At 37.2% G+C, this 23,715-nt stretch overlaps 2 protein-coding genes across 4 annotated transcripts in view; one reads left to right on the top strand and one right to left on the bottom strand.

The window, feature by feature from the left end:
* ppfibp1a (PPFIA binding protein 1a) overlaps positions 1–23,715 on the top strand; it is a 131,403-nt gene that overhangs the window by 17,859 nt on the left and 89,829 nt on the right. The gene's annotated exons all lie outside the window — the stretch shown is intronic.
* On the bottom strand, positions 145–20,700 carry syt10 (synaptotagmin X). Of its 3 annotated transcripts, none has more exons than XM_055190879.2 (7): positions 20,219–20,700; positions 18,772–19,228; positions 13,212–13,773; positions 5,416–5,533; positions 5,114–5,285; positions 3,413–3,542; positions 145–3,153 (listed from the first exon to the last, which is right to left on the bottom strand). In XM_055190879.2, exons 1-7 carry the CDS (start codon positions 20,418–20,420, stop codon positions 3,082–3,084), a joined length of 1,713 nt encoding a protein of 570 aa, XP_055046854.1. In that variant the 5' UTR covers positions 20,421–20,700; the 3' UTR covers positions 145–3,081. The 3 variants fall into 3 exon arrangements, with proteins under 3 accessions (XP_055046854.1, XP_055046853.1, XP_055046855.1); XM_055190878.2 differs by having other exon boundaries at positions 147–3,153; positions 5,416–5,536; positions 20,219–20,694; XM_055190880.2 differs by having other exon boundaries at positions 148–3,153; positions 5,416–5,536; positions 20,234–20,692.

Raw genomic sequence — 23,715 nt, 5'->3', positions numbered from 1 at the left:
TTGAGGCTCACGATATGTCATAGAGCTGTTATTATTCATCTAGATAAATACAGTTTTTTATCCTATGGCACATTTAAGACATGACACCCCTGTTCTCTGTTATTCAGTTTTGTTGAACTCTAAAATAAAAACTCAAAAATAACTGTAATATACAACACTTTGTAAAATACACTTTGACAATTCAGAATTTATTTAGTTAAAATACATTTGAAACATCCAGAAAATTATATTTCAAATATTTACTGCATTATTTTTTTTTACAAAAGTTATCACAAACTGTACACATCATAACAACATATATAGCGATCAATTTTGTTGTCAGTGCAAGTATGACAAAAAATTTACCGACAAGCGTTTTATCAACAGCTCAACAGGAAGTTGAAGCCAATTTTACAATTTTAGAAGCCATTACACAATATATGCAAATTGTGTATAAAGTTTTTCAAGATCACAAGCCCATAGTACAAACCACCACCAAACAATCCATAGAAATACACTTTAACAAGATAACAATTTGAAATTCTCAAATATATACATACACTATCACTGTAAACGTTAAACGAAATAAAAAATAATACTATAGTAATATATTAGAGGTCTACATTTATAAGTGCTCAATCAATAAAGTCTAGGTACTGGTATCGGGAGGCTACAATTATTGGTATTATTTTAATTCGATTTCTCTGACTGAGCTCTGGGGTAGAAGCACTCTCAACATGTGCAAATCAAAGTTAACAGTACACAGCCTTTTGTCTAATTGCCATGTTTGATTGCATTATTACTTATGGGCACACCAGTAACACTTAAACCCCCCTCTCTTTAATCAGAAGGGTCCAGCTTTAATATGTTACGTGTGCAATTATCAAGGTGTTATTTGCATACTGACTGAATAGACACTGAATGATTCCACATAATGAATACTGATATTCCACAATGACAAACAAACTAACAGCAAATAATTAACAGGTAACTTTCAGTCCAGCGAAGAATAAATGAAGGTTTATCCATTGTCTGTATTATCCACCCTTTTTAAATGACCATGAATGCATGAATATTTCATATTCAGCACACAAAGAAAAACTCCTCAATAGCTTTAATTGCTTTTGACGTTATTGATTCATTTAAATAAAATTTTTAACCTCTTCAGCAAAGAGCTCATCATTTTTTATCATTAATCAAATGTCAACAGTAATTAACTGTTATTCTTAGGTACATCAGCATATAATGTGTGTCACTAATGCCTGAATGAATATTTATAGCACCTTAAAGGGATAGTTCACCCAAAAATGAAAATTTTGTCATCACTCACCCTACAAACTTCAATAAATGACTTTTTCCTGCGGAACACAAAAGAAAGATATTTTGAAAAATTTAACCAAACCGATACAAGGCACCATTCACTTCCATAGTACTCTTTTTTTCTACTATGGAAGTCAATGGTGCCCCTGATCTGCGTGATTTGTGTTTAGCAGAACAAAGTCATTTTTACAAGATTGTAGGGTGAGTAAATAATGACAACATTTTCATTTTTTGGTAAACTATCCCTTTAATTACAATCAAATTTCAAAGAACGGCATCTCTTGTATGTTTACTTACTTTAATCATTCAGACAATGCAAAGAGTTTCAAAAATCATTGTGAAGAAAACATTGTTTGCTACTTTTAATACCACCTGTGAGCACTTAAAATTGAATCGTACATCAAAAAATTTACCACAGTGAAATGGGAAAATGAGATGGATGATATGAGGGACAGATAGATATGAGGATTTAATGCATGGGAAGAATTTCATATATTTGAAAAACCTACTATACAAATATTAACCTGGATATTGATAAGGATAAATCAATTTTACGACGTTTGTTTAGTTTAAACATCAACAAAACAAGCTACATCGTGTGGCTACTGTGAAGTCCCATCTGACCATCACTTTTTAATAGTTCATTATTTTAATTAGTATTTTTTTATACATATCCAAGGAAACATTTTATTAAAAATTATATCTCATACTTTATTCTTTAGGATTTATAGTTTCTTTTTGTTGTTTTTACTGTCAATGAAATCTAACGAAAACCATCCTTCTCATATTATTTAAAGCATCATTATTTTTTGTTAGAGGTGCAGGCTTACTTTGGGACATATATAATAAATTAAAATAAAAAAGCATTGACAATCCCCCTTAAATTTATATTACACTGTCAAAAAATGGTCCCTAGCTGTAACTTTGCGGCACCCTTTGTTCTTATTAGTACCTCAGAGGTACATATTGGTATCAAGGAGTGCATATTAGTATTTCAAAGGTATACATATTGGTACAAAAGGGTAAATATTAGGTCTTTTTCAAAGGACCAATGCCAGCCGGGGTACATATTTTGACTTTTATTTCTAAAATATTAATGAATAATAGTGATATTTGATGTTATCCAGTTTCCAAACCGTTGATGGGAACTCGCTCTAATGCAGTTGTCATTGAGTGATGTGTGTTGGTTGAGGTAAAGCAATATGCTTGTCTACTATTGTTATTCTTATTCATGTACAGAAATAAATACTAGAAGCTTGAAAATAATGATAACACTATTTACATCATCAACAATCACCATCTGATTATACAATCACCTGATTAAACTTCAAGGTCTCTTTCCTTTGAAACATTTATGCAGGACAAATTGTAATTTTAGGTTTAAAAGCCTTTTCTTTTCACTTCTCTAACCTTGCATTAGTTTTGTCAAATATTTTCAACATTTTATAACATTCATAAATGACCCGTTCAAGAATATGAAACGATAAGTACTGTCATTTCATGTGTCTGTAACATTACACGGCATCATTATGTTGTCATACAGAAGGTAGGTTCAATGTCAGCTTCAAACTGACCACAAACTATCATTTTAGTCAGCACCAGTTAAAAGAAAGAGATACCGAGATTCGGATGCTTGGTTGTGCATGTAGTAGGGATACCAGTACTGTATAATTATCTTTCAAATAAAAAGGTATACACAAGCTACAACTACAGAAAAATATACCCTTTTAATTACACAAACCAAAGGTGTTTTGCAATTAGGACTGTGTGATCTCCAGGTTGTTATGGGGTCTGAGGGGGTTTTGGAGATGGACATGATCCTTGACTCTCAAAACTGGACGCTCGCCCTGGCCACTACGGGGACAGATGGGAATTTATCACATTTTGCTGTAGAACATAACATCTTAGAGCATATTTCACGTTATTGCACTTGGCAAATAGATAACATCATTCAAAAGGATAACATCAGTGCTTAATCAACTAAATATTACAATACAGAGTTTATCTTATGAAAGATAGAGTCATCTTGTTGTCTGTATAGGTTAGCAAACTATTTAATGCCATCACCAGAATGTCCACAGCAAATTCGGTTGACATCCCCACAGTCTCTTACCTCACACAGGGCATGCCAATGAGTGATTGGCTTTCGTGGATAAGCTAGCATCTCATTCCAGTGGTCCCTCCCAAGCCCTTCGGCATCCGGCCCCGCCCTACACACCCCTATAACTTCATTGTGTCCAACTCTGTAAGGTAAACATAACAGAAGACTTAAAAAATACAACTTTACTCTTAGTACTCTTGTTTTCACCATTATCTAAACTTCCTAAACTCTTTCCCCACCAGCGTTTTTAGAAAAAACATTGCCAGCCAGCGCCAGCATTTTTGACAATATATGATTTTTTACAAAAGTTTAATGCCTTCCAGTAAATGTTCTTCTTTAAATATAGAAACATACAATATATCAAATAAAAAGAGCAGACCCTCTGGTTTCAAACAACCATTTTCACTTGTTTTCTTTCTATCACCTCTTAAATATTAGTAGGTTTCTTCACAAATACCAATATTTGAGCAAAAAGCTGAGATACTAGCATTTTTGTTAAGGATTTTTGTTTAAATACTAGAGCGAGGATCAAAACATACACAGAGTTTTTACTGATTTTGGATCAGTGGATGCCTGATTGTTTTATAAGTTGGGTAAGAGCTCCACCTAGTGGATAATAGTGGATATATGGATTGGCGTAAAAAATTTGTCATCGGCAGGGAAGCGTTTTCTGTTAATTGACCAGATAACTCGTCAAGGGCGGGGAAAATTAAAAAAAAAATGTTTTAAGCAAAATAATATAAATAGTGTTTTTGCTAAAATGTTGGGTTATTTTAACCCATAGTTGGGTCAAATATAAGCAGTTATAACAGTTGGGTTATTGTTAACCACATGCTGGGTTTTTTCAACCCATTGTTGGTTAATAACAACCCAGCATAGGGTTATTTATAATAATAATAATAATAATAATAATAATAAACTTTATTTTGTATAGCGCCTTTAAAAGTAGCATCTCAAAGCGCTTTACATAAAAAGATGAAATTAAAAGATACACATAACATTGCAGGCAGTAAAAAAACTAACCAAACAACAAAATAAAAAGGCAATAAATAACAAACAAAGTATCACATGAATCAAATAAAACCTGATTTATTTAGAAGACAATAGTTGGGTTTGTCCATATTTGATAAGTTAAAACAACTCCGCATTCAGTTTGCAAGCTGTTTGCAAGTGGAGTATAATAAAGTTATTCAAAACGAAAAAAAAGTCTTACCCTTTTTGGCAAACATTTTTTTCTTGTTTTAAACATACACTCTTAATTTTCAATGCTGGGTTGTTTCAACTCAAAATGCTGGGTTGTTTTAACCCATTGTTCGATCAAATATACAACTTTTCAGGGTTAATTTAACACACTGGCTTTTTAATTTTGACAATAACCCAGAATTTGTTAAAGTAAACCTGTCAAAATTTTGCTAGTATTATTTGTCTTCACAAGTTTTAAGGATGTCTAAGCAATTGTGTTTGAAAACAAGACAAAATCCGAGTAAGAATATGATTTTTTGCACATGATTCTCTTGGGCTGGCAAAAAAATGGGCTTTTCCCCTCCAGACTGCAAGTGCAAATATTTGTAGAGTAATATTAGTCAAACATGCTATTACTGGTGTTTTCTGTCATGTCTGATCAAATCCGTTTATGTTAGACATGCTTCTGAATGTGTAAAAAACTAACCTACAGTCATTGTTTTTCTTGTCGTCTAAAACGTAGGCACTGACCTGTCATAATCCATCACCGTGATTGACAGGCTGACCTGCTCCACGTTCTCAGGTGGAATGTCAAAAATGATGGCTTCGTTATAGACAGGGTTAAGCGTGTTCTTTTTGATGGTTGTTTTTCGCTTTTTAAGTCTCCGTCCATCACATATGAGAGAGACTTTGACGTATGGATCTAAGGAGAAAAGAAGGAATCTGTTTTGAGCATTTCAGGTTTAAAACATGAATTGCAATAACTAGCTTGCATAGAGCAACATAGCATTAGTTTCATTTTCTCTTTTTTTGCTGCTGTTTTTACCACTTACCCGAGTATCCAGTTATGTCCATGGCTTTTAAATTGCGACACTTGATAACGGTGAGGGTCATGCGTCCAGCCGTGGGAAGATAGCAAAGGGAATACATAATTTCACCCAGATCCACGCTCTCCTGAAAAAAAAGGAAAAAATAAATCAAAAGATTTACAGTAATACTAAAAGTGAGATTTGATCAATAGGTAAAAATTGGATTTGACCATACGGTGCCAAGAGATGCCTAAGGTATAATATCATAGAAATTATTGATAAAATGATTTGGAGAAAAGCTATGCACTTCAGCAAATATTTTAAGATGATTTTCTTCTGGAGAGACTCTACAAAACCTTATTGACTGATGTTTATTTGCCTCACCGAAAACAGTGTTTGCTTATCAGATATAAACTAAGCCCCGTTCTATATTAGATCTACAGAGCATATATTTGTCTTTTTTCAAAACTTTGGGACTTAAATACAACTTTTGTTTTGCTAGTTTCTAGGAAAATATTTCTCTGCTCAAAAACTCTTACGTAACGACGTTTGATGGTTCATTCTTGGCATGATGAAATAACTCAATTTTGAATGAGACAAATTCCTGACCTTTATTTATTTTGCAGAGGCGGTAAAGTTTATTCTAAAAGGCATATAAAGACATATATTAATAATCTTTCAAAGATTGCTAAGGATAGCGATTAATCTGTCTAAGTAAAGAATCAAAACAGATTGCGTAACAGGGATAAAAGGCGATAACATTTAGATGCAAAAGCCTCTAAACGCCACCTCCATCAAAATAATGATCTTGAATGCGCTCGGGAACGCCCCTTTTTCAGCAAAGTCCTTAAGTGCACAGATAAAGAGTTTTATAGGACCAACCTGTTAGGCATTGTCGTCGACAAAGTACAATTAACTTATAAATGGTAAGTGGAATTTATTAATATCATATTGTCATTATGCCTGTACTGTGGTTGTTACAGTGCCACTAAAATGTGTTGCTTTTCAATATCAATATACAGCTAGCGGTTTAGTTGCATAGCTTTCAGCTGTGTGCACACGAACCGATAAAAGTCGTTTACGTTTGAATTGATGTCGCTCTACATACGTCATCTGGTATAATTGAAACGATTGGCTATAAGCTTTGTACAGACGCATTTGATAGACATTTGTAGCACCCAACGGCTCTGGGTATTCCCAGACCACATCTCATTCTCTATGAAACTGATCTGGTGTTAGCCAGGCTAAGGACTGTATAGAGTGACTGGTGAAAGAGAGGGTGGGATTGGAAAATAAGCGTAATTCACATTCAAGCTTAGGTCCCTTGTGAGTACTTGGACCTGAATACGACTTTAATGTGGCAGCCAAATGCATTGCAGTGCTACCTAATGTGTGATTTAGTTTTGAATTCTGACATTTGCAATGTTTCTAGTTGCATCTTTAGTGATTTTGCAACTGTTGACTGCATTTCATTACAGATTACAAAAGACTATTGCAAAATGATGAGGTTTCAATTAACCAATTATATGCGACTGAAACGTAGTTTTTCCTCTCGCAATAAGTCATTCCAAACATTACGTCTTATTCGGTTAATATCACATCCACCGCATTAGGCATTATTTTTAACCGAATGAGATGTAAGAGTATTATCCAAACATTAATGGCAAGAAAAGTCCCTTATATTTAGGAGCGTCAACGTATAGGTGTTTCTTGGAGGTAAAGTACATTATTTTAAGTCAAAAGAGATGTAGGAGTGTTATCCAAACCTCTTATACTTGGGAGCAGACACGTATTGAGGTGTTCCTGGGAGGTTTTAGTAGGCTACATACCACGTCATCTTCAAATAATAATTATGTGACCTAAAAATGCAAATTTCAGTGCAGTTTTGCGAAATACATCTTTTCTGAATTGCGTGAAAAACCACATCATGCGAGTGTAAATATTTTTTTTGCCAAATTGACGTGTTTATATTTTGCCATATTTTCAATTCGCAATGTCAGTTTGTGCAATTTAAAGGCGGAGTGCATGATATATGAAAACCCTTTGGAAAAGAGAGTCAGGCTGACTACCAAAACACACTTGTAGCCAATCTGCAGTAAGGGGTGTGTCTACTAACCGACATAATTTCCTGGGTTGCGTATGTGTAGGGTGGTCAAATAAAGGTCCAGATTCTATTGGTGTAGGGTCGTGTTGGTTTAGGTGATTTCAAATATCACCATTGGCTTTCAGAGATTATGGACCTTGCCTTTAAAGGGTAATGGAAACGCAGCTTGTGTTTCGTCCAAAGAAGTTTAGAGGTTTTTGCCAAAAAGCATGCATGCACTTAGGGGGTTTTGCAGCAAAAGTAAGTAAAATGTGTTAAATACCAATGATACAACTAAAGTGACACTTGTGACAAAAGGAATTTCATTTACTGAGTAATAACCCTTTCATTGCCATTTAAGTGAAATTAATGGCCCTAAACATGAGAGCCTGATAAAAAATGATGAGTTTTGCATCTAAACTATTAAAATCTTCTATCAAATACTGAAGATGTGTTTCTCCTAGACTGCTCTTGTTAACCACACCACAAGTGGCAAATACCGAGAGCTGCAGGCGAGAATCATGTCTCCTGGCTGCGTTCATGTCAAGTCTTTTTGGGGCAATAATACCCTTCCTGTTTTGACTCTTCAACTCCATCCTCCTCCAGTAGCCACGTAACAACGTGATCCAAAACAGAGAACAAAATTAGACCTTCAGACGTCAACTAAAGACAAAATAGAGGGTTTCAGTGCGCTGTCGGAAACGTAGCGCAGCAAGGCTGCAATCGAACTATTTTGGGCATTGAGAGCTGCTAGACTCTTTCCACAGTCAGGGGCCTAAGAGCAGCTGCTCCGTTTCTGCTTGCTGAGTCGATTTGGTCTCTTTGGGGCTGTAGTAATGAGTCGCTTTCACACATACAGGGTTTCCATTTATTTAGCAGCATTTTTTTTTTCATTTAGGGGTCATGTGTGAAGTGGTGATTATCAACATTGCGAAAAAAAGTGCTGTCAAATTGTACAGTATCTAAAATTAAATCCATTTGGAGAAGCCTTTTTTGGCAAATGACACCATAGCTTTTGGTGCTGGCATTTTGGTGGTTGCCAATAAAGCCAATAAAAAAGGCAAACTGTTGTAGTACAATATTACAGTAATTTTAAGTGTTTGTGTGACCATACCCTCGTAAACACAACACATCAAAATTTCTCCACAACCCTACAGATCAATAAATAGCTATGAGGGAAGATAATAATCAGTGAAGGGAATGAGAAAGAAATAACAGTAGAATGAAAAGCGGAGAAAAATACAATAAAATCACTACATCATGGAAACAAGAACAAAACTGCGCATCACACACACAACAACAGAATGATTAAATACGCTGGAAACAAAACAATCACGAAATTAATGAGCCTGAAAGAGACCGATGTGGCAAACAAGTGGGACGAGAAGATTATATTTTTCAAACAGGAATGACTCACCATCGACAAGTCAAGCAGAATCTGTGGTGAACAGAATAACATGTTTTCACCTCTCGCTTTGTCTTAGTAGCAGGAAGGGACGTCATTGCTATTTGTGAGTCACTGGTAGGTGAGTGTGCCAAGATGCCTTTCACCTTACAGGTTAAAGTTGTATTCGAACTGGTCTCCATGTAATAATACACGACAAAAGGTCAAAACCTTCGACAGACTACAAGCTTTCTTTTCTCTTTCAGTGCATTCAAGGTATACGTTAATATCAGTATGTCAGCGTGTGTTTTTCCTGGAAATCGAACCCATGACCTTTGCACTGTGAAGACAATGCTGCGAAGCTCTCCAGCCAGACCTTGAATTCAGTGCCATTTTATTTCTATAGCCCAGCAATTTTCTCAGTGTGCATTGTTGTTAAGACTCTTTACAATAAAGATTTTTATACAATAAAGGATGCAAAATATCTGTAAGCAACTTAGAATTGAATGTGGCATAAAACGAAAGACTGTTCATATACTATCTGAGAAGTTGTGGTTTAAAAGTGGATATTTTTAATTTTTCTTGTCAAAAATGACAATTGTTTCGCTAGATAAGACCCTTATGCCTCGTTTGGGATCGTTTATAGTCCTTTGAAACTTCATTGAAAAAAACTGTTAAGTAGTGAGTTAAGTATTAAATGTTGGGCTCTATTAAAGTCCATTAAAATGAAAAAAATCCTGCAATGTTTTCCTCAAAAAACATAGTTTCTTCTCGACTGAACAAAGAAAGACATCAACATTTTGGATGACATAGTGGTGAGTAAATTATCTGGATTTTTCTTTTAATAAAATGTAATATTTCTTTAAACAAAGTCAACTTTGTGCGGAACAGCGCCCAACATCCTTTACAGGTTTTTCATTGTCCAATCCAATGCAGAGAAAGATGGGCCTTATATTGTGGTGGCAGAAGTTTATAGTTGCTTGTAACAACCGGAGACTGCAGTAACTCACTGTCTCCTGAGTGGGTGTGCACCTCTCACCCTCAATCAAGTTCAGAGCAAGCTCCCTATTTTTAAAGTTTCTGCTAAAATGACAGTTAACAGCAAACCAAAGTTTCAAAAGCACTTATGCTTTAATATTTGATTGACAGGGCAGCTGCCTCTGTGGTTGCCTTGCAATATATAAAAAAAGTGCACTGCTCTTTTCTGAACTCAATCAAATAAAGGCAATGTGGTCCACCTCACAGTTTTAACCGTTAAAACATGTTCTGTGTGATCGAAGTCTGTCTTATATGTTCTCTTTTAAATGAGAATTTTTAGGTTTAGGTTCATTTATTTCAATTTAATGGCAATGAAAAGGTTAATAGTCAGGAATTAAGTCACTTTAGTCATTTTATTGGTATTTAACAAATTTAACTGTCTTTCGCTGCAAAACCCTCTAAGTACATGCAAACTTTTTTTGACAAAAACCTCCACTTCAAAAAAAAATGTGCATGTGCTGCCACATTCGGGTTGTATTCAGGTCCAAGTATTCACAAGCGACACAATTTTAAATGTAATCCACTGTTGTTTCTTGCGTCGTCGTTCATCCAATTCATCTTTGTTGGATTCGGCAAAAAGAAAAAAAATATATTTCTGAACGACCTGAGGCTGGGATTAAGCAGATTGAAGGCGAAGGCATTTGATGAACGTGAGCATTAGGGTAATATCATAATCTTATTTTTGACGGAGGTGGTGTTCAGCGGCTTTTTCATCTGAGCACCTCATGTATGAGTAAAACTGAAGACTTTCATACAGTACCATGCTAAAAAAGTCTCAATGCTGCATGTTTGGAGAAAGTTGGTTCATTTGTTCCTACAAATCATTCAGTAAAAAATTCAGTGACTGAGGCTGTGATATATTAGCTGAGGTGTCATATTTTGAGTAGGCTATATTATCAACAGGGCCAATCTATCTTAGGAGTAAAAAACACATTAGTAGGGAGGAAATTAGGTTCCTTTATGAAATGGGCTGATGGTGACATCCTATTGTGCTGTGATGTCAGTAGGGGGCGCTTGGACAGAGTCACTTCCACACCTGTTGAATTAGTCATAGCTGTCGTTTGAAGCCTCTGGCTTGATAATCATGCTTCCTGTGGCTTTGAAAACTGCCAATTGGATTTATTTTTGTAAAAGGGGTATGTGGGTGCCCTGAAAGGGTGAGTCAGTTTGAAGATGAGACCTCCTTCACACTTGGCAAGGGCTTTACATAACAGATCAATCTGTCCATTAGTGAGACCTGTGAAGGGTTTTTTACACTCATGGAGTTAATTTTACTTTGAGGGGCTCAGTTTTGTAAAAACTTGAGTGCCTGGCCTGTAGGGACAGTACAGTTCGCCCTGTGCTTCTTAGGCTTATAATAGTTTTTGTATTTTATTTTTAACTCTCCTTCCGTGTAGGTTCAATTCAGTGTAGGTTTCTTTACTTGTAACTCGTTGAATGTTAGTTTAAAATAATAATAATGTGTTACTTGGTGTTTTTGTCTTGTTTTCCAGCATAAATATCTAAAATTATTAAATCAAGATGTGAAGAGTTTGGTTCCAAAACGCAATAAATACATTTTGACTAAATTTAGGTAAAAACCTGTTTTCTATACCAAGAAAGTGATGATGAAAACCACTATTTTCTGTTACAAACTTTCACATAGCATCTTTAGGTTATAATAACATAAAAATTCAAATCCATAATTTGATTTTCAAAGATTTCTTATAAAAGCTGATTTTTTTTTTCAAAATACTAAAAATCTATTGAATGAATATATAAATGTGCATTCATTTTTGCCATGTTATATTCATTTAGTTGACTAGTTGTATACACTGATTTAAAAAAAGAAACATTAATGGCATTAATCAAAACACTTACTTTGTGTCATTGCTGCGGTTATACTTGGGACGTCTTCGCTGAACTTTTTTCACGGCAATCAGCTGTAAAATGTTTTGGTCCTGCTCGATTTTCGTTGGCTTTGCGTAAGCTTGGCGTAAAATAATGTAAAGTTTTTCATAAGATCACCTGGGGTCAATCTGTTAGCATAACAGAAGTTTGTGTAAGAAGTTAGTTAGTTTAAGAACAAGCAACAGCTGGCATTTTTTCGTCTCCCGAGTACCTCTAGCTACCCAGTCTCACAAAATTATGTACCTATAGTCACGGTTTTTCGTGATTGTATCACAAATTTCTGTTTATGTGTCATTGTCACGTATTGGTTACTCAACTGCTTTTTCCTATTTTCAAACCATTTTCGCTTCGGTTTAGGGTTAGATTTGGTGTTTGCATTTGAAGTATTGGTTTATACTATTTTTTTTTATTTTTTTTTTTATATTTTCTTCTATATTTTAAAACATTGTCGCCTGGCGTTAGGGTTAGAGTTGGGTTTGGGTAAGCATGTCATTTTATGTAAATCTAACTCTAAACCGAAGCGAAAATGGTAAGAAATTAGGACAAAAAAGTAACCAATACGTGACAAAGACACATAAACAGAAATACGATTACAAAAAAACACGGAAATTCGTGATACGATTACGAAAAAACTCAGAAATTTGTGACAGTATCATGAAAAAGAATTAAAAAAATTACGTGACTAGGTAGATAATTTCGTGTGACTGGGCTGTAAATTATTAGATGTTGATGGCTTACGTTTCTTCCCCGCCACAGAAAACCACCACAGGTTTATCAGTGCCATTATTATTTTGTTTTTGTTTGTTTGTTGATCACAAAGTACAAGATGAGGAAAACTAGGATTCTGTGTGTATTCAAAGCGCGCCATTGTTGTTTACATTGCATTGAATGGTGCGCTGTGATTTGTTGAGCGGATTTATTGCATTCTGAAGAAAAGGAGGAGTGGCGTTTATTGCATTTTGGGAAAAAAGGGAGAAAAGATGACAGAATAACATGACGGATATTGTATTTTGCGTAAAATTAAGAATTTACTTTTAAATACTAACCTGATACAATAATGATTTTGGCAGTAACTCATTTTTTTTAATAGCGTTTATCGCGTTTTGGAACCAAACTCTTCATATATTTACTTGATTAGCAAAATGGGTTAAATCATCCCAGTTTGTGAGCCACTGGTATAAACTGCATTTCCGAATACTTATTTTAGTAACTTGATAGCGCGAGTACACATACATTGTCAGAAAAATAGTCCCTACCTGTCATCGGGGCGGTACCCTTTCAAAAAGTACAGCTTTGCACCTAAAGAGTTACAGATTGGTAGCATAAATTGGTACCAAATGTATACAAATCTTTACCTAAATGGCACATATTAGGACCTTTTCAAGGGTACTGCCCCACTTACAGCCAAACACACGCTGTACTCACTGTTGTAGCGGCAAGGATGTCCTTCCAAACCACAGCTTCCCGTGATAGATCAGACAGCTCGAACAGGTTATCAACCACCACCTCACCGATCATGTCGTGACTCGTAAAGCGGTCAAAGTCGTACACGCTGAAGTGCAACTTGCGATTGCACAGCTCGCTGTACTCCACAGGGAAGCGAAACGCCTCGTCAAACGTGGGATTGAGCGTCTTGCGGTGCACCCTCGTCTGAAACTTCTTCTTGCGCTCGGGAAGCAGGTAGATCTTGACGTAGGGGTCGGAGGTGCCTGTGAAGTCCTTAGCGGGCAGGTCAAGGGCCTTTAAAATGCGAACCACGAGGGCTTGTTCCTCATAGTCGTAGCTGAGGGCAAAACTCAGCTTTCCACACGTTTCCACCGGTTCCTTGGCACCTTCTTCCGAGTCCACAGACTTCTGCTTATACAGCTCAGGTTTGATACGGCCAATGCTGACCGCAGAAGACTGGCGCACGGGTATAGTGTCCATGGGGAAGTCTACGCTGGACACGTTCAGCTGCCGCGGGAGGTGACGGCGGAACGAATTGTGCCTGTGGAAGAATAAAAGAATACATTTTTCCAAACTAGTGAACGGTAATCCAGTTTTAACAACGTTTCATCATGACGGTTGATCAAAGTAGCCTTGGATCTTTGTACTATGTCACCTGTTGCAACACTTGGCATGACTCCTATTCTAGCCATGGTTCTCTACTTGTCCTTGGTGTTTCCTAGCAACTAGCACCTTTTGGAGAATGACAACAAACATATGACAGTGACAATGTTTCGAAAAACATGGATTACATCATGTAACATAGACCTATGACATTCAAATTCGGTTCTTTATTCCTTTATCCTCACAATTCTCTCGAGTCTTTGTTTTCCTGCATGCTCTTTTGTCCAACTTTGTCATGTCTTGCCTTGCAATTTGCACAAACATCCCAGCACAGTGCAATGATATAATTATATGCTTTTTTATGAATATTTCAATCTAATGTGTGTCATGACCATGTTTCTAAAATACTTTGCCGATGAGTCATAACCAAAACTCTGTATTTGTTGACCCTGCATGTCAAAACCAGGATAAAGTCTCATAGTCTGATTTTGAAGAGCATCAATGATTGATTTAAATCATTGAATATTTTCACAGAATGTTCTTTTTTATCGTTGGATGATTTTATTTATAAAAAAGTAAATCACAACTTTGACTGGGTGTTCAAATGCAGGGTCCCATTTAGACACATTAGGTTGGAGATTGCATTTGGTGAAAGAGCAGATGGAAATACTGTATGAGTTTTTTATGCATGCATTAAATCAAACACCTGTTGCAGAATCCACTTGGTGAAGCGGTTGTCTGATCTACAAATCTCTCTCTTAGGAAGCGTGCACACCAAAGCCGGCATATATTTTCAATTGTTTACAATGGAAGTGTGCCGTTTTTCAAAAAAGCCAGCAGCTGGCATTTTTTCCGCGCTGAAAAATATTGAACTTTTTGTGAAAAGCTCAGCTCGTCAATGTCAGTTCTCACACGGCCGCCGAATCACAGTGGAGGAGGGGCGGGACAAATATCACAACAATCAACCGGCCCATCGTACCAAAGCAAGCAAAGTGCTCAGCTGGCAGTCGACTGAAAAAAAGTTGTCAGTCAGCGTCCGCTTGGCGTTTTCAGCCACGTTTAAAAGCTTTGGTGTGCTCACCTCCTTACTGAGAAAAACATTTCCCTTTTCTTTCAGATAATTGTTTTTGAGACAGGTTTTTGAAGTGTGGATTATCATAATACTTCAATGCACATGTGTGGTTGAATAAAAGACATGCAGTGTCCATCATACTTCAGTTGAAGGTTTTGATTATACTGTAGCTCTATAGTACAAACTGACTTAAATTCGAGCTAATGTATTAAGTTTAAATTATTTCAGAGGCATTTAATGAATCCAGCATATGTGGTTAATGAATATATTTGGTGATTCATTCCAGCACCTAATGGATTGTGACAGCAAATCCTTTCTGAAAGGTCCTCATTCAAGGCATTGTTAGGAGTTATACAACCATATGTAATTCATATACGTGACCCTGTCTTGAAAACCCAGACTTAAATCTTATCATCTGATTTCATATTGATTTCAATCTTTGACATGACCTTACTCAGTCAATATTATAGATAACAATGTTTTATCTTTACAGATATATGTTCTTCACATTATATAGGATCATTTTAAAATGCACAAAAATACAATAAAACACAAAAAAGACTAGCTGGGTTTTTACAGGCTGGGTCACATATTTCTTTAATTCATCCCATTTAAATCCGAAGCTCAATTTATCTATAATTCAAAATCTATCCACACCCAGTCTAGCAAAATACTGTTTTCATTTTTTAGCAACCAACCATTAAATGATCAGTCCAAAGAATCTAGACTCATATTTCAGACTATTATTGAATTTCTTGGACAGCGTTTGCCATTTTAACCTGGCATATTGACCTGTTTTAAAGGGCACCTATTATGAAATTCACTTTTACAAGATGTTTGGACATAATGTGTGTTGGCAGTGTGTGAACATAACCACCCTGTGATGAAAAAATCCACCCGCTTCTTGTTTTTTAATGCCCATTAAACCAAAGCAGTCTGATTAGACATGCCGTTTTTATTCTCTTGTCAATGTGAGGTCACATTGATAAAGCCCCGCCCACTTACAGTTCTGCATTGCCACAGTTTCCACCCTCAGCGAGTCTGTCCCCTACATACTATTGTCTCAGACTGTATTAATCAGAACTGAAAGCGCTTACTGTCTGTTTGTAAGGAAGTGAGGTGCAGTAGCTCATTTGCATTTAAAGGCGGGGTGCATGATCTCTGAAGGCCAATGTTGACATTTGAAATTACCTAAACAAACGCGCCCCTACCACAATAGAATCTGGACCGTCTTTTGATAGACCCCCCCCCCCACACATACGCAACCCAGGCAACGATGTTGGTTAGTAGACACGCCCCTTACTGCTGATTAGTTACAAGTGTGTTTTGGTACTCAGCCCGACTCTCTTTTCTCAAAAATCTTGCACCCTGCCTTTAAAGGGACACTCCACTTTTTTAAAAAAAATATGCTCATTTTCCAGCTCCCCTAGAGGTAAAAATTTGATTCTTACTGTTTTGGAATCCATTCAGCTGATCTCTGTGTCTGGCGCTAGCACTTTTAGCTAGGGCTGGGTATCGATTAAGATGTTCCAGATCGATTCAATTTCGATTCACAAGCTATCAAATCGATTCAATTTCGATTCTCGATTCAATTTTTGATTCCGATTCTCGGGTTGGTTTTTATTCTCGATTCAACTCAATGATTATAGATTTAATACAAATACTATATTAATAAAAAAATAACAGTGAACATATTAAGTTTACAAGTGGGTAATTAATAAAAAAAAATTAAAAACCACAACCCTATCGTTGTCGTATTGTTTACGAAATCTTAAATGCTTCCATACCTCTTTTTATGCGAAGGTGGCATCAACTTCGATGAAGCACCAAAAACTGCCATTTTAAGCACGTAATGAAAGAATGACAGGCTCCTTGGTAACATCTCGCAAGGCAAAAAAGAGGGTGAAGAAGACTAGTAATTTCATTAACGTTAATCTTACGTTTAATGTTTGCAGAAAAAATATGAAAAAAAAATCGATTCTGCTCTTTGAGAATCGATTCTAAATTGACAAGGTTTTAAAAAACGATTAATCGATTATTGTGCCCAGCCCTACGTTTAGCATAGCTTAGCATAATCCATTGAATCTGATTAGACCATTAGCATCACGCTAAAAATAACCAAAGAGTTTTGATATTTTTCCTATTTAAAATTGACTCTTCTGTAGTTACATAGTGTACTAAGATCGACAGAAAATTAAAAGATGTGATTTTCTAGGCAGATATTTCTAGATAGAAACTATACTCTCATTCTGGCGTAATAATCAAGGACTTTGCTGCCGTAACATGGCTGCAGCAGGCGTAATGATATTACGCAGTGCCCGAAAATAGTCCCCTGCTATTGAAAGTAACCAAGGGGACTATTTTCGGGCAGTGCGTAAAATCACTACAAAAGATAACTACAGAAGAGTTAAGTTTTAAATAGGAAAAATATCGAAACTCTTTGGCTATTTTTAGCGTGATGCCAATGATCTAATCAGATTCAATGGATTACGCTAAGCTATGCTAAAAGTGGTACCGCCAGAACCGGAGACCAGCTGAACGGACTCCAAAACGGCAAGAATCAAATGTTTAACTCCAGGGGAGCCGGAAAATGAGCATATTTAAAAAAAAAAGTGGAATGTCCCTTTAAATGTACAAACATTAAAACAGCGCGTTTCTCCTCCAACCCAACTAGGGACATTTTGGACATGCTATAATAAATGATCTGTGAGGTATTTTGACTTGAACTTCACAGACACATTCTGGGCACACCTGAGACTTCTATTACATCTTGTAAAAAGGCCATAACATGCCCTTTAAAGAGAAGTTAGACATTAGTATACACTAAAGAAACGATTTAAGAGAAGAATAGAATTTAAACCCAGACAAGGTGCTAACTCAAAACATCCTAAATGTGTCACACTGACCTTTTAAGTGGCTTCATTTGGCCTCTTTTGTCATCTCATCAGTTACACTGCGTCAGAGTTTTTAATGACAATCCAGTGGCTAGTCAATAATGGATTACACGTGAAATCGAGCCCAGCTGTTCATCACTTCCCTAAGTTGGACCAAACGCATGCCAACACTAATTACAACCCTGTTTCCTTTAAACACGTTGCCACGCGAAACAATGAGAAGACGACCTGATTGTTTAATTGCTAGGGTTGTGTGATGCTGTTGCCATAGCGATCTGACTCTAGGGCTTTGATTGGTAAGCTGCGGCGATTAATGGGCGTACACAGAAATCAAGAGACATGCCATCACCCTGTCAACCTGAGGTGAGCTGGTGAAAATCAGAGAGTGGCGATAAGACTCACTTTTGTTGAATAATAAATATTGGATATTTTTATGCACTGACATTTTGCATTGCAATAGTTCCCCTATCAATGCATTTCCATATTTATAATGTTAGACATGTAATTGTTGTATTGGTCAGTGATTTACATGTTCTGTACACCTCTAAATTGCTTATGATATAGAGTTTCTGTGTATTTGCATCCTTTAAACACGCTTGTCAATCTGTTTAGCTGTGCATTCATTGGCTTATATCCAACAGTCTGGAAGGCAGCCATGTAGCATGGGTAAAATGGATAATAAAACAGCTACTCTGTCATTTGCTGTATTTAGTGACTCATACTGTATCACACATCATTTACTGTATATTTATCATTTTGGGTAGATGCAGATGCATAACCTCACAATTATTTCATTATGGGTTTCACTATGGGTTTGAGTAATTTACTCAAGTGGTAGTAATGAAATCATTAACCCTCTTCTGTAGAGTCACACAATGTTCAATCGAGCATCAAAGTGTAGATCTTCAGGATCATAAATGGAATGTAATGGATGTAATATAGTGTAGTAAAGATAAGAGAGACATTTTACCTGGAGGAAGAGGTAGGTTCAGTTGTCTGCCGCTGGATTTTGGCCTGCTTGCTCAGGCGGTCACGCAGAGCCTGTTGCACCTCCGCCGGGATGTCCGGCGACGTCTGGCTGATCTTCATGGCGGCCTCCAAGAGTTTTACAGAGCTGCGCCCATTGACCTTCACCTCTGGCACCTTTCTTTTCTCTTCATCCTCTTGCTGGATTTGCGAATGCTGTCTCGCTGGTTTGGCATATGCGGACGCCTTGGTGTCAGGAATGGGAGAAACGGAACATGACACCGGAGGTGGGGCCGGGGGGGCTTCAGGTAGCACCCCACGAGGGCAGCCATCAGCATTGGATGAGAACGCCTTGCTTCTCCAAATGGGCCAGCACAGCTTCCAAAAGACAAAGAGAGAGACTACCAAAAGGGCGAGGCCACAGAAACCTACGACCACAGCTAGGAGACTTACAGAGATGTCTACAGGCAACAAGAGGAAGAGAGAGCAAAGAGTAGGGGGAAGTGTATGAAGATAAACAGGCGAGAGTGCGTTGAAGGCAGATCGTAAAGAACATGAGGGAAGAAAAACAAGACAGGGATAGTTGGAGATAAATGAAGACCAGACAGACCAGAGGATCAGCAGCAATAAATGATGTGCGACAGACAAACAGGAGAAATAGGGAGAGAGAAAAAGAAAAGAAAGAGAGGGCAAGATAAGAAAAAGAAGACTGGAATGTGCTTGTTTAGTAAAGCAGAGATCGTTTTGCTTCCCTTTTCATTCAACTGTTCTTTAGGTTTACTAACAACATTAATGAAACAAATTAAAAATTTAAGTAGGTTCCCAACATGAAAAAAAATGGCAAACTAGCACGTGCATCAGCTGGTTGTGACATCTGAATGAACTGAATTACATAACCGATTCCATCGGACTAACATCGGGTGTTATATCAGGCAAAACAGCTCTTTAAAGTAACAATTGAATGTTATTAATATTTTTACAATGTAAAATCATTAAAAAGTTGTATCATGCAGAATCAGTGGCACATGCGTACTACATATTTTTAGACGCGTAATGCAAAGCGCGATGCAAAAAATACTTTATGCACTTTTCTCTGGATTAAATGCACGCGATTATTTATATCATGCGACATCTCCACACCTACAAAAATCTTTTGACTAAATGTTTTATCGGGAGAAGCGTGTGCGTTCAGGAATATTATTCAATATGATAAAACATGCCAATGTCAACCTGTTGCGCACGAGTACTGTACGCTACAGGTGGAAAAGTCTGTTCGTTTCATTTCATATTGTAAACGCTTTTACAAAAAGTGTTTCTGTGGCCATAATCAAACTTTACACACTTTCAGTACTTCGCGTACTCTGTTTTCTAAAAAGTTACTTGTTAACCTGCAAAAGAACGTTCGGGAAAAGGAAGAAAAGGTGGATAAACTTCGTTAAAGTTAAATTTACCTGAACTTCCTTTACCTGGTATGTTGCTCTCCAGCGGAAATATCCCCGCGCATTTCTCCCGGTCGACGTGCCCCGAGAGGCACAGCTCGGTCACTATTTGGAGAGCCCTTTGGCACAGGCTGATGCCGTCCTCTGTGCGGGCATTCATGTCTTTCCTGTTAATCCATTGTATGTTGGACGATCCGTGAGGACGATGGTTCATTGGGACACCATGTGAGCTGCCGGGTGCAGCAGATGCGTATGGGAATGGAGAGAGAGAGATGCGATCAAGTCCATATCCTTTGCGCAAAGGCGCACGAGAGACTAGTGGTGGTGGATTCTTTGGCGCGGTGGAGACTTATAGGGCCATTTCAACACTGTCCAATAGGAGACATGCATTGTCTCGAGAGGGAGGTTCACAATCAGGACTTGAATATATATCAAATTAACACTCAGAAATGAAACTCTTCAAATGGAACGTGTGTGCTTTAGAGTAACCAAAGAGACTGATCTATATTCAATACTAGACATACAGTATATAAAAAATCATTATTTTTCAAGCTTGAGCTAAAGCAGGAAAGCGAAATTGTGTAAATTCCTAATAATTTTAAAACAAACAAGTTTTACTTTTAAAAGGTTTGGCAATTGTACTTTGTTAAGTGTAAAATCGATGTCTGTATTGATTGTCATTTACTGTATGCAAGCCAGTTTGTCTAATTTATGTGTTAACATCATTAATGTTATTGGATGTAAAACTTCTGGCTTTGAAAGCTTTGATTTGTTATTGTTGTGCACAATTCACAATCTCAAAGACACAATACAATTTTTGATGGTCTTCGTCTTGGTCTCGACTGTCTTTGGTCTCGGCCCCTCAAAATCTTGGTCTTGTCTTTGTCTCGACGCTCTGTGATCTTGGTCTCGACTACAACGCTGCCTGTATACCTTCAACTTTTAAAGCTCTTCGGTAAAGTTCAGCTTAACAGTTTTGATCAATGCTTGCAAACCATTAAAATGAGTGTCCAAATGTAATTTACTTGTGCTGTCGGATAAACAACTAAATGATGTGAAAACATTGCATTGTATTGAGCCAAGTAGGACCGAAAGCCTGTCTGATGAATTAGAGAACAGCATGTACTTGGCTCAGTGCTGCTCATAGTCTGACGATCTCCTTGACAACCAAACGCAAAATGGGGAGCAGTTGAGGCATCATCCTCATGCAGACCCATGTGTATGTGGCTTGGCCCTGTAAAATCACGAGATTCAGTCAATACGCTTCTCTTTTGCTAAACAGATGTGCATAGCTTTGGCCAAACCATTAAAGAAAGCAGATAAAGAACAAACACTTCTGGGTTCATTTAAACCTTGAGTGACCCAGGATGTGAACTTTACAGTATTAATAGCTTTCCTGCAGATGTATTATTTATTTCTGAGAAAATGGTTCTGAATCATCATCATAATTTAAAATTTGCAGGACATCTTCATGAAGATGCTTCAACAGCCTTTTATTAATATTCTAATTAAAAGCTAATTTAATATCAGTTATGAAAACCTCAATTGTGTTAAACAAGCAATGAATTAAAGCGATCCCACTGTTTTTGAATTATTAAGCTAATGAACTGGCTTGTTGAGTGCTAATAGTTTTTAAAGAAAAATGTTGATCAAGAATCATCAGCTTCAGAGCTGCAGATAAGTTTACACCAAATGCAACAATCCTATGATAATTGGATTTCGCATTCAATTCATATGTATTTTACGAGTTTGCTAATTCGTATTAATTTGTACAAAGTCAACCGTACAAAATCATATGATTATTCGAAAAAAAAAACAATCCCCTAAATCGAAACGTCTCAGTGTACGTCAATGTACAAATGTGATCGTATGACCACCTCGTAAAGTACAAATTATCGTGAGATTGCATTGTTTTTTTGAGTACTTAATGAGAAGTGCTTTTGCAGTATAGCGTCTTGTTTGTATTCCTTTTGGGATGAAGTCTTGTGCTTTGCTTCTGTATCGCATTTGTTCCTCTACAGCTCCCACTCTCCCTAAAATCCCAGAACCTTTGGGATGACCCATCTCACCTAGGACACTATCTGCTTGAAATGCTACCTTTCACAGTTCAGGGTCTCATGTATACGCCAGTTCCCACGCAAACATTGTGATCTATATAAAAATAAACTTTATGGGAGAATGGGGTTGCAGGGTGAGATCTGAAGATGATTCATGTACGCACACTTGCAGGTGATCTGTGATTTATAAAGGGAACATTGCTTTGTTTTATAAGTCTGAATATTTTTGGCGTATGCCATTTTTGGCTTTTGTGGGTACGTAGACTTTTTGTAAGGATTCTACGCACAGTTTTACAAAAGTCATGAACAAACAGATTAAAAAACCATGTAATAAATGCACTAAACAATTCATAATGTGCAATACTATAGCAATACTGTGCTAAAAAAATGTATAACGTGCATACTGTACCATACAATTCAATGTCTTTGGAAAACTCAGAAAGTGCAATGCTTTACGAAAAAGGTCCTGTCCCAAATGGCACACTCCGGACTTGTGGTCCTCCTCAGAGTCCACACTTTGATGACATCACGTAGTCCAGACTTTAGGGACCCTTAATGCGAGTCCACGTGGGTGCAACGGAGTCGTATTTTGGGACAGACTCGAGCGTCACACCGGAAATAGGTGGAGAAGTTGCCCGTCAGTGTGAGCTCCTCCCTTCCGTTGTCTGATTGGTCTGATTGCTCTTTCGCAAGGACTTCTGGGTTGGTAAAGTGCGCGAAGCCTGCTGCAGTGCGGGCTTCACTGAAGACCGCGTCAAGGGGGCAAAGGAGGCGCTGATGAGCACACTTCAAAGCGTAAAAATGACAGATGGGACACCCTACGGACACGAGACCGAAAGTCCGCATGAAGTGCGCCATAATGCTTTTAAAGTCGCCATGAAACGGAAGTAGCGATTGCCTTGTTTTCCCCTTGGTGACGTATATCCGAGTGAAACGAAATTAAATTAATAAGGTTGGGCTGGGCTTGAATTTGTCCACTGAGAACTGATGTTGGGGCCATATGACCGGAAGTAAAGAGAGATCATTTCGAAGAGGGGAAGAGATTTGCGTTTTTTGGGAACATGAATTAAAAAAATAGTGAATCTCACAGATAAGGTTGTAAAAAAACACAATATTCCAAAAACAAATGTTTTTCATTTTCAATTTCATTTCGACTTGAAACAATGTGTTTTGTAAATGAAACAAAAAAATCACTAAGGCTGTGTCCGGAAACCGCATACTGTTCAGTAGGTACTGGAATGAGATGACTTACTTACTGACTGTTAAAACAGTAGGTACTGTATAGTATGAATCCTAGTGTATGAATTGCGATTCGGACATACTACATCCGCCATGTTAATACATCACGTGACATACGTCGCCCATCACGTCATGTTATACCAGCGTGAAAACAGGCCGCATAGCTGCTTTCGCCTTTCTTCTTCGTTGCATAACTCTGCTCCTGGGGAGGCA

This window comes from Misgurnus anguillicaudatus, chromosome 1, assembly GCF_027580225.2.
Source record: "Misgurnus anguillicaudatus chromosome 1, ASM2758022v2, whole genome shotgun sequence".
Classification (NCBI taxonomy): Eukaryota; Metazoa; Chordata; class Actinopteri; order Cypriniformes; family Cobitidae; genus Misgurnus; species Misgurnus anguillicaudatus.
The sequence above is the reverse complement of the archived record's forward strand: the minus strand, read 5'-3'. Positions and strand labels throughout refer to the sequence as shown.

Coding starts and splice junctions, on each gene's coding strand:
- syt10 (XM_055190878.2), bottom strand. CDS start 20,420: ATGAACCATCGTCCTCACGGATCGTCCAACATACAATGGATTAACAGG. Junction 13,774..18,771: donor GAACCTACCTCTTCCTCCAG/GTAAAATGTCTC, acceptor ATTCTTCCACAG/GCACAATTCGTTCCGCCGTC. Junction 3,154..3,412: donor ATTGGCATGCCCTGTGTGAG/GTAAGAGACTGT, acceptor CTGTCCCCGTAG/TGGCCAGGGCGAGCGTCCAG.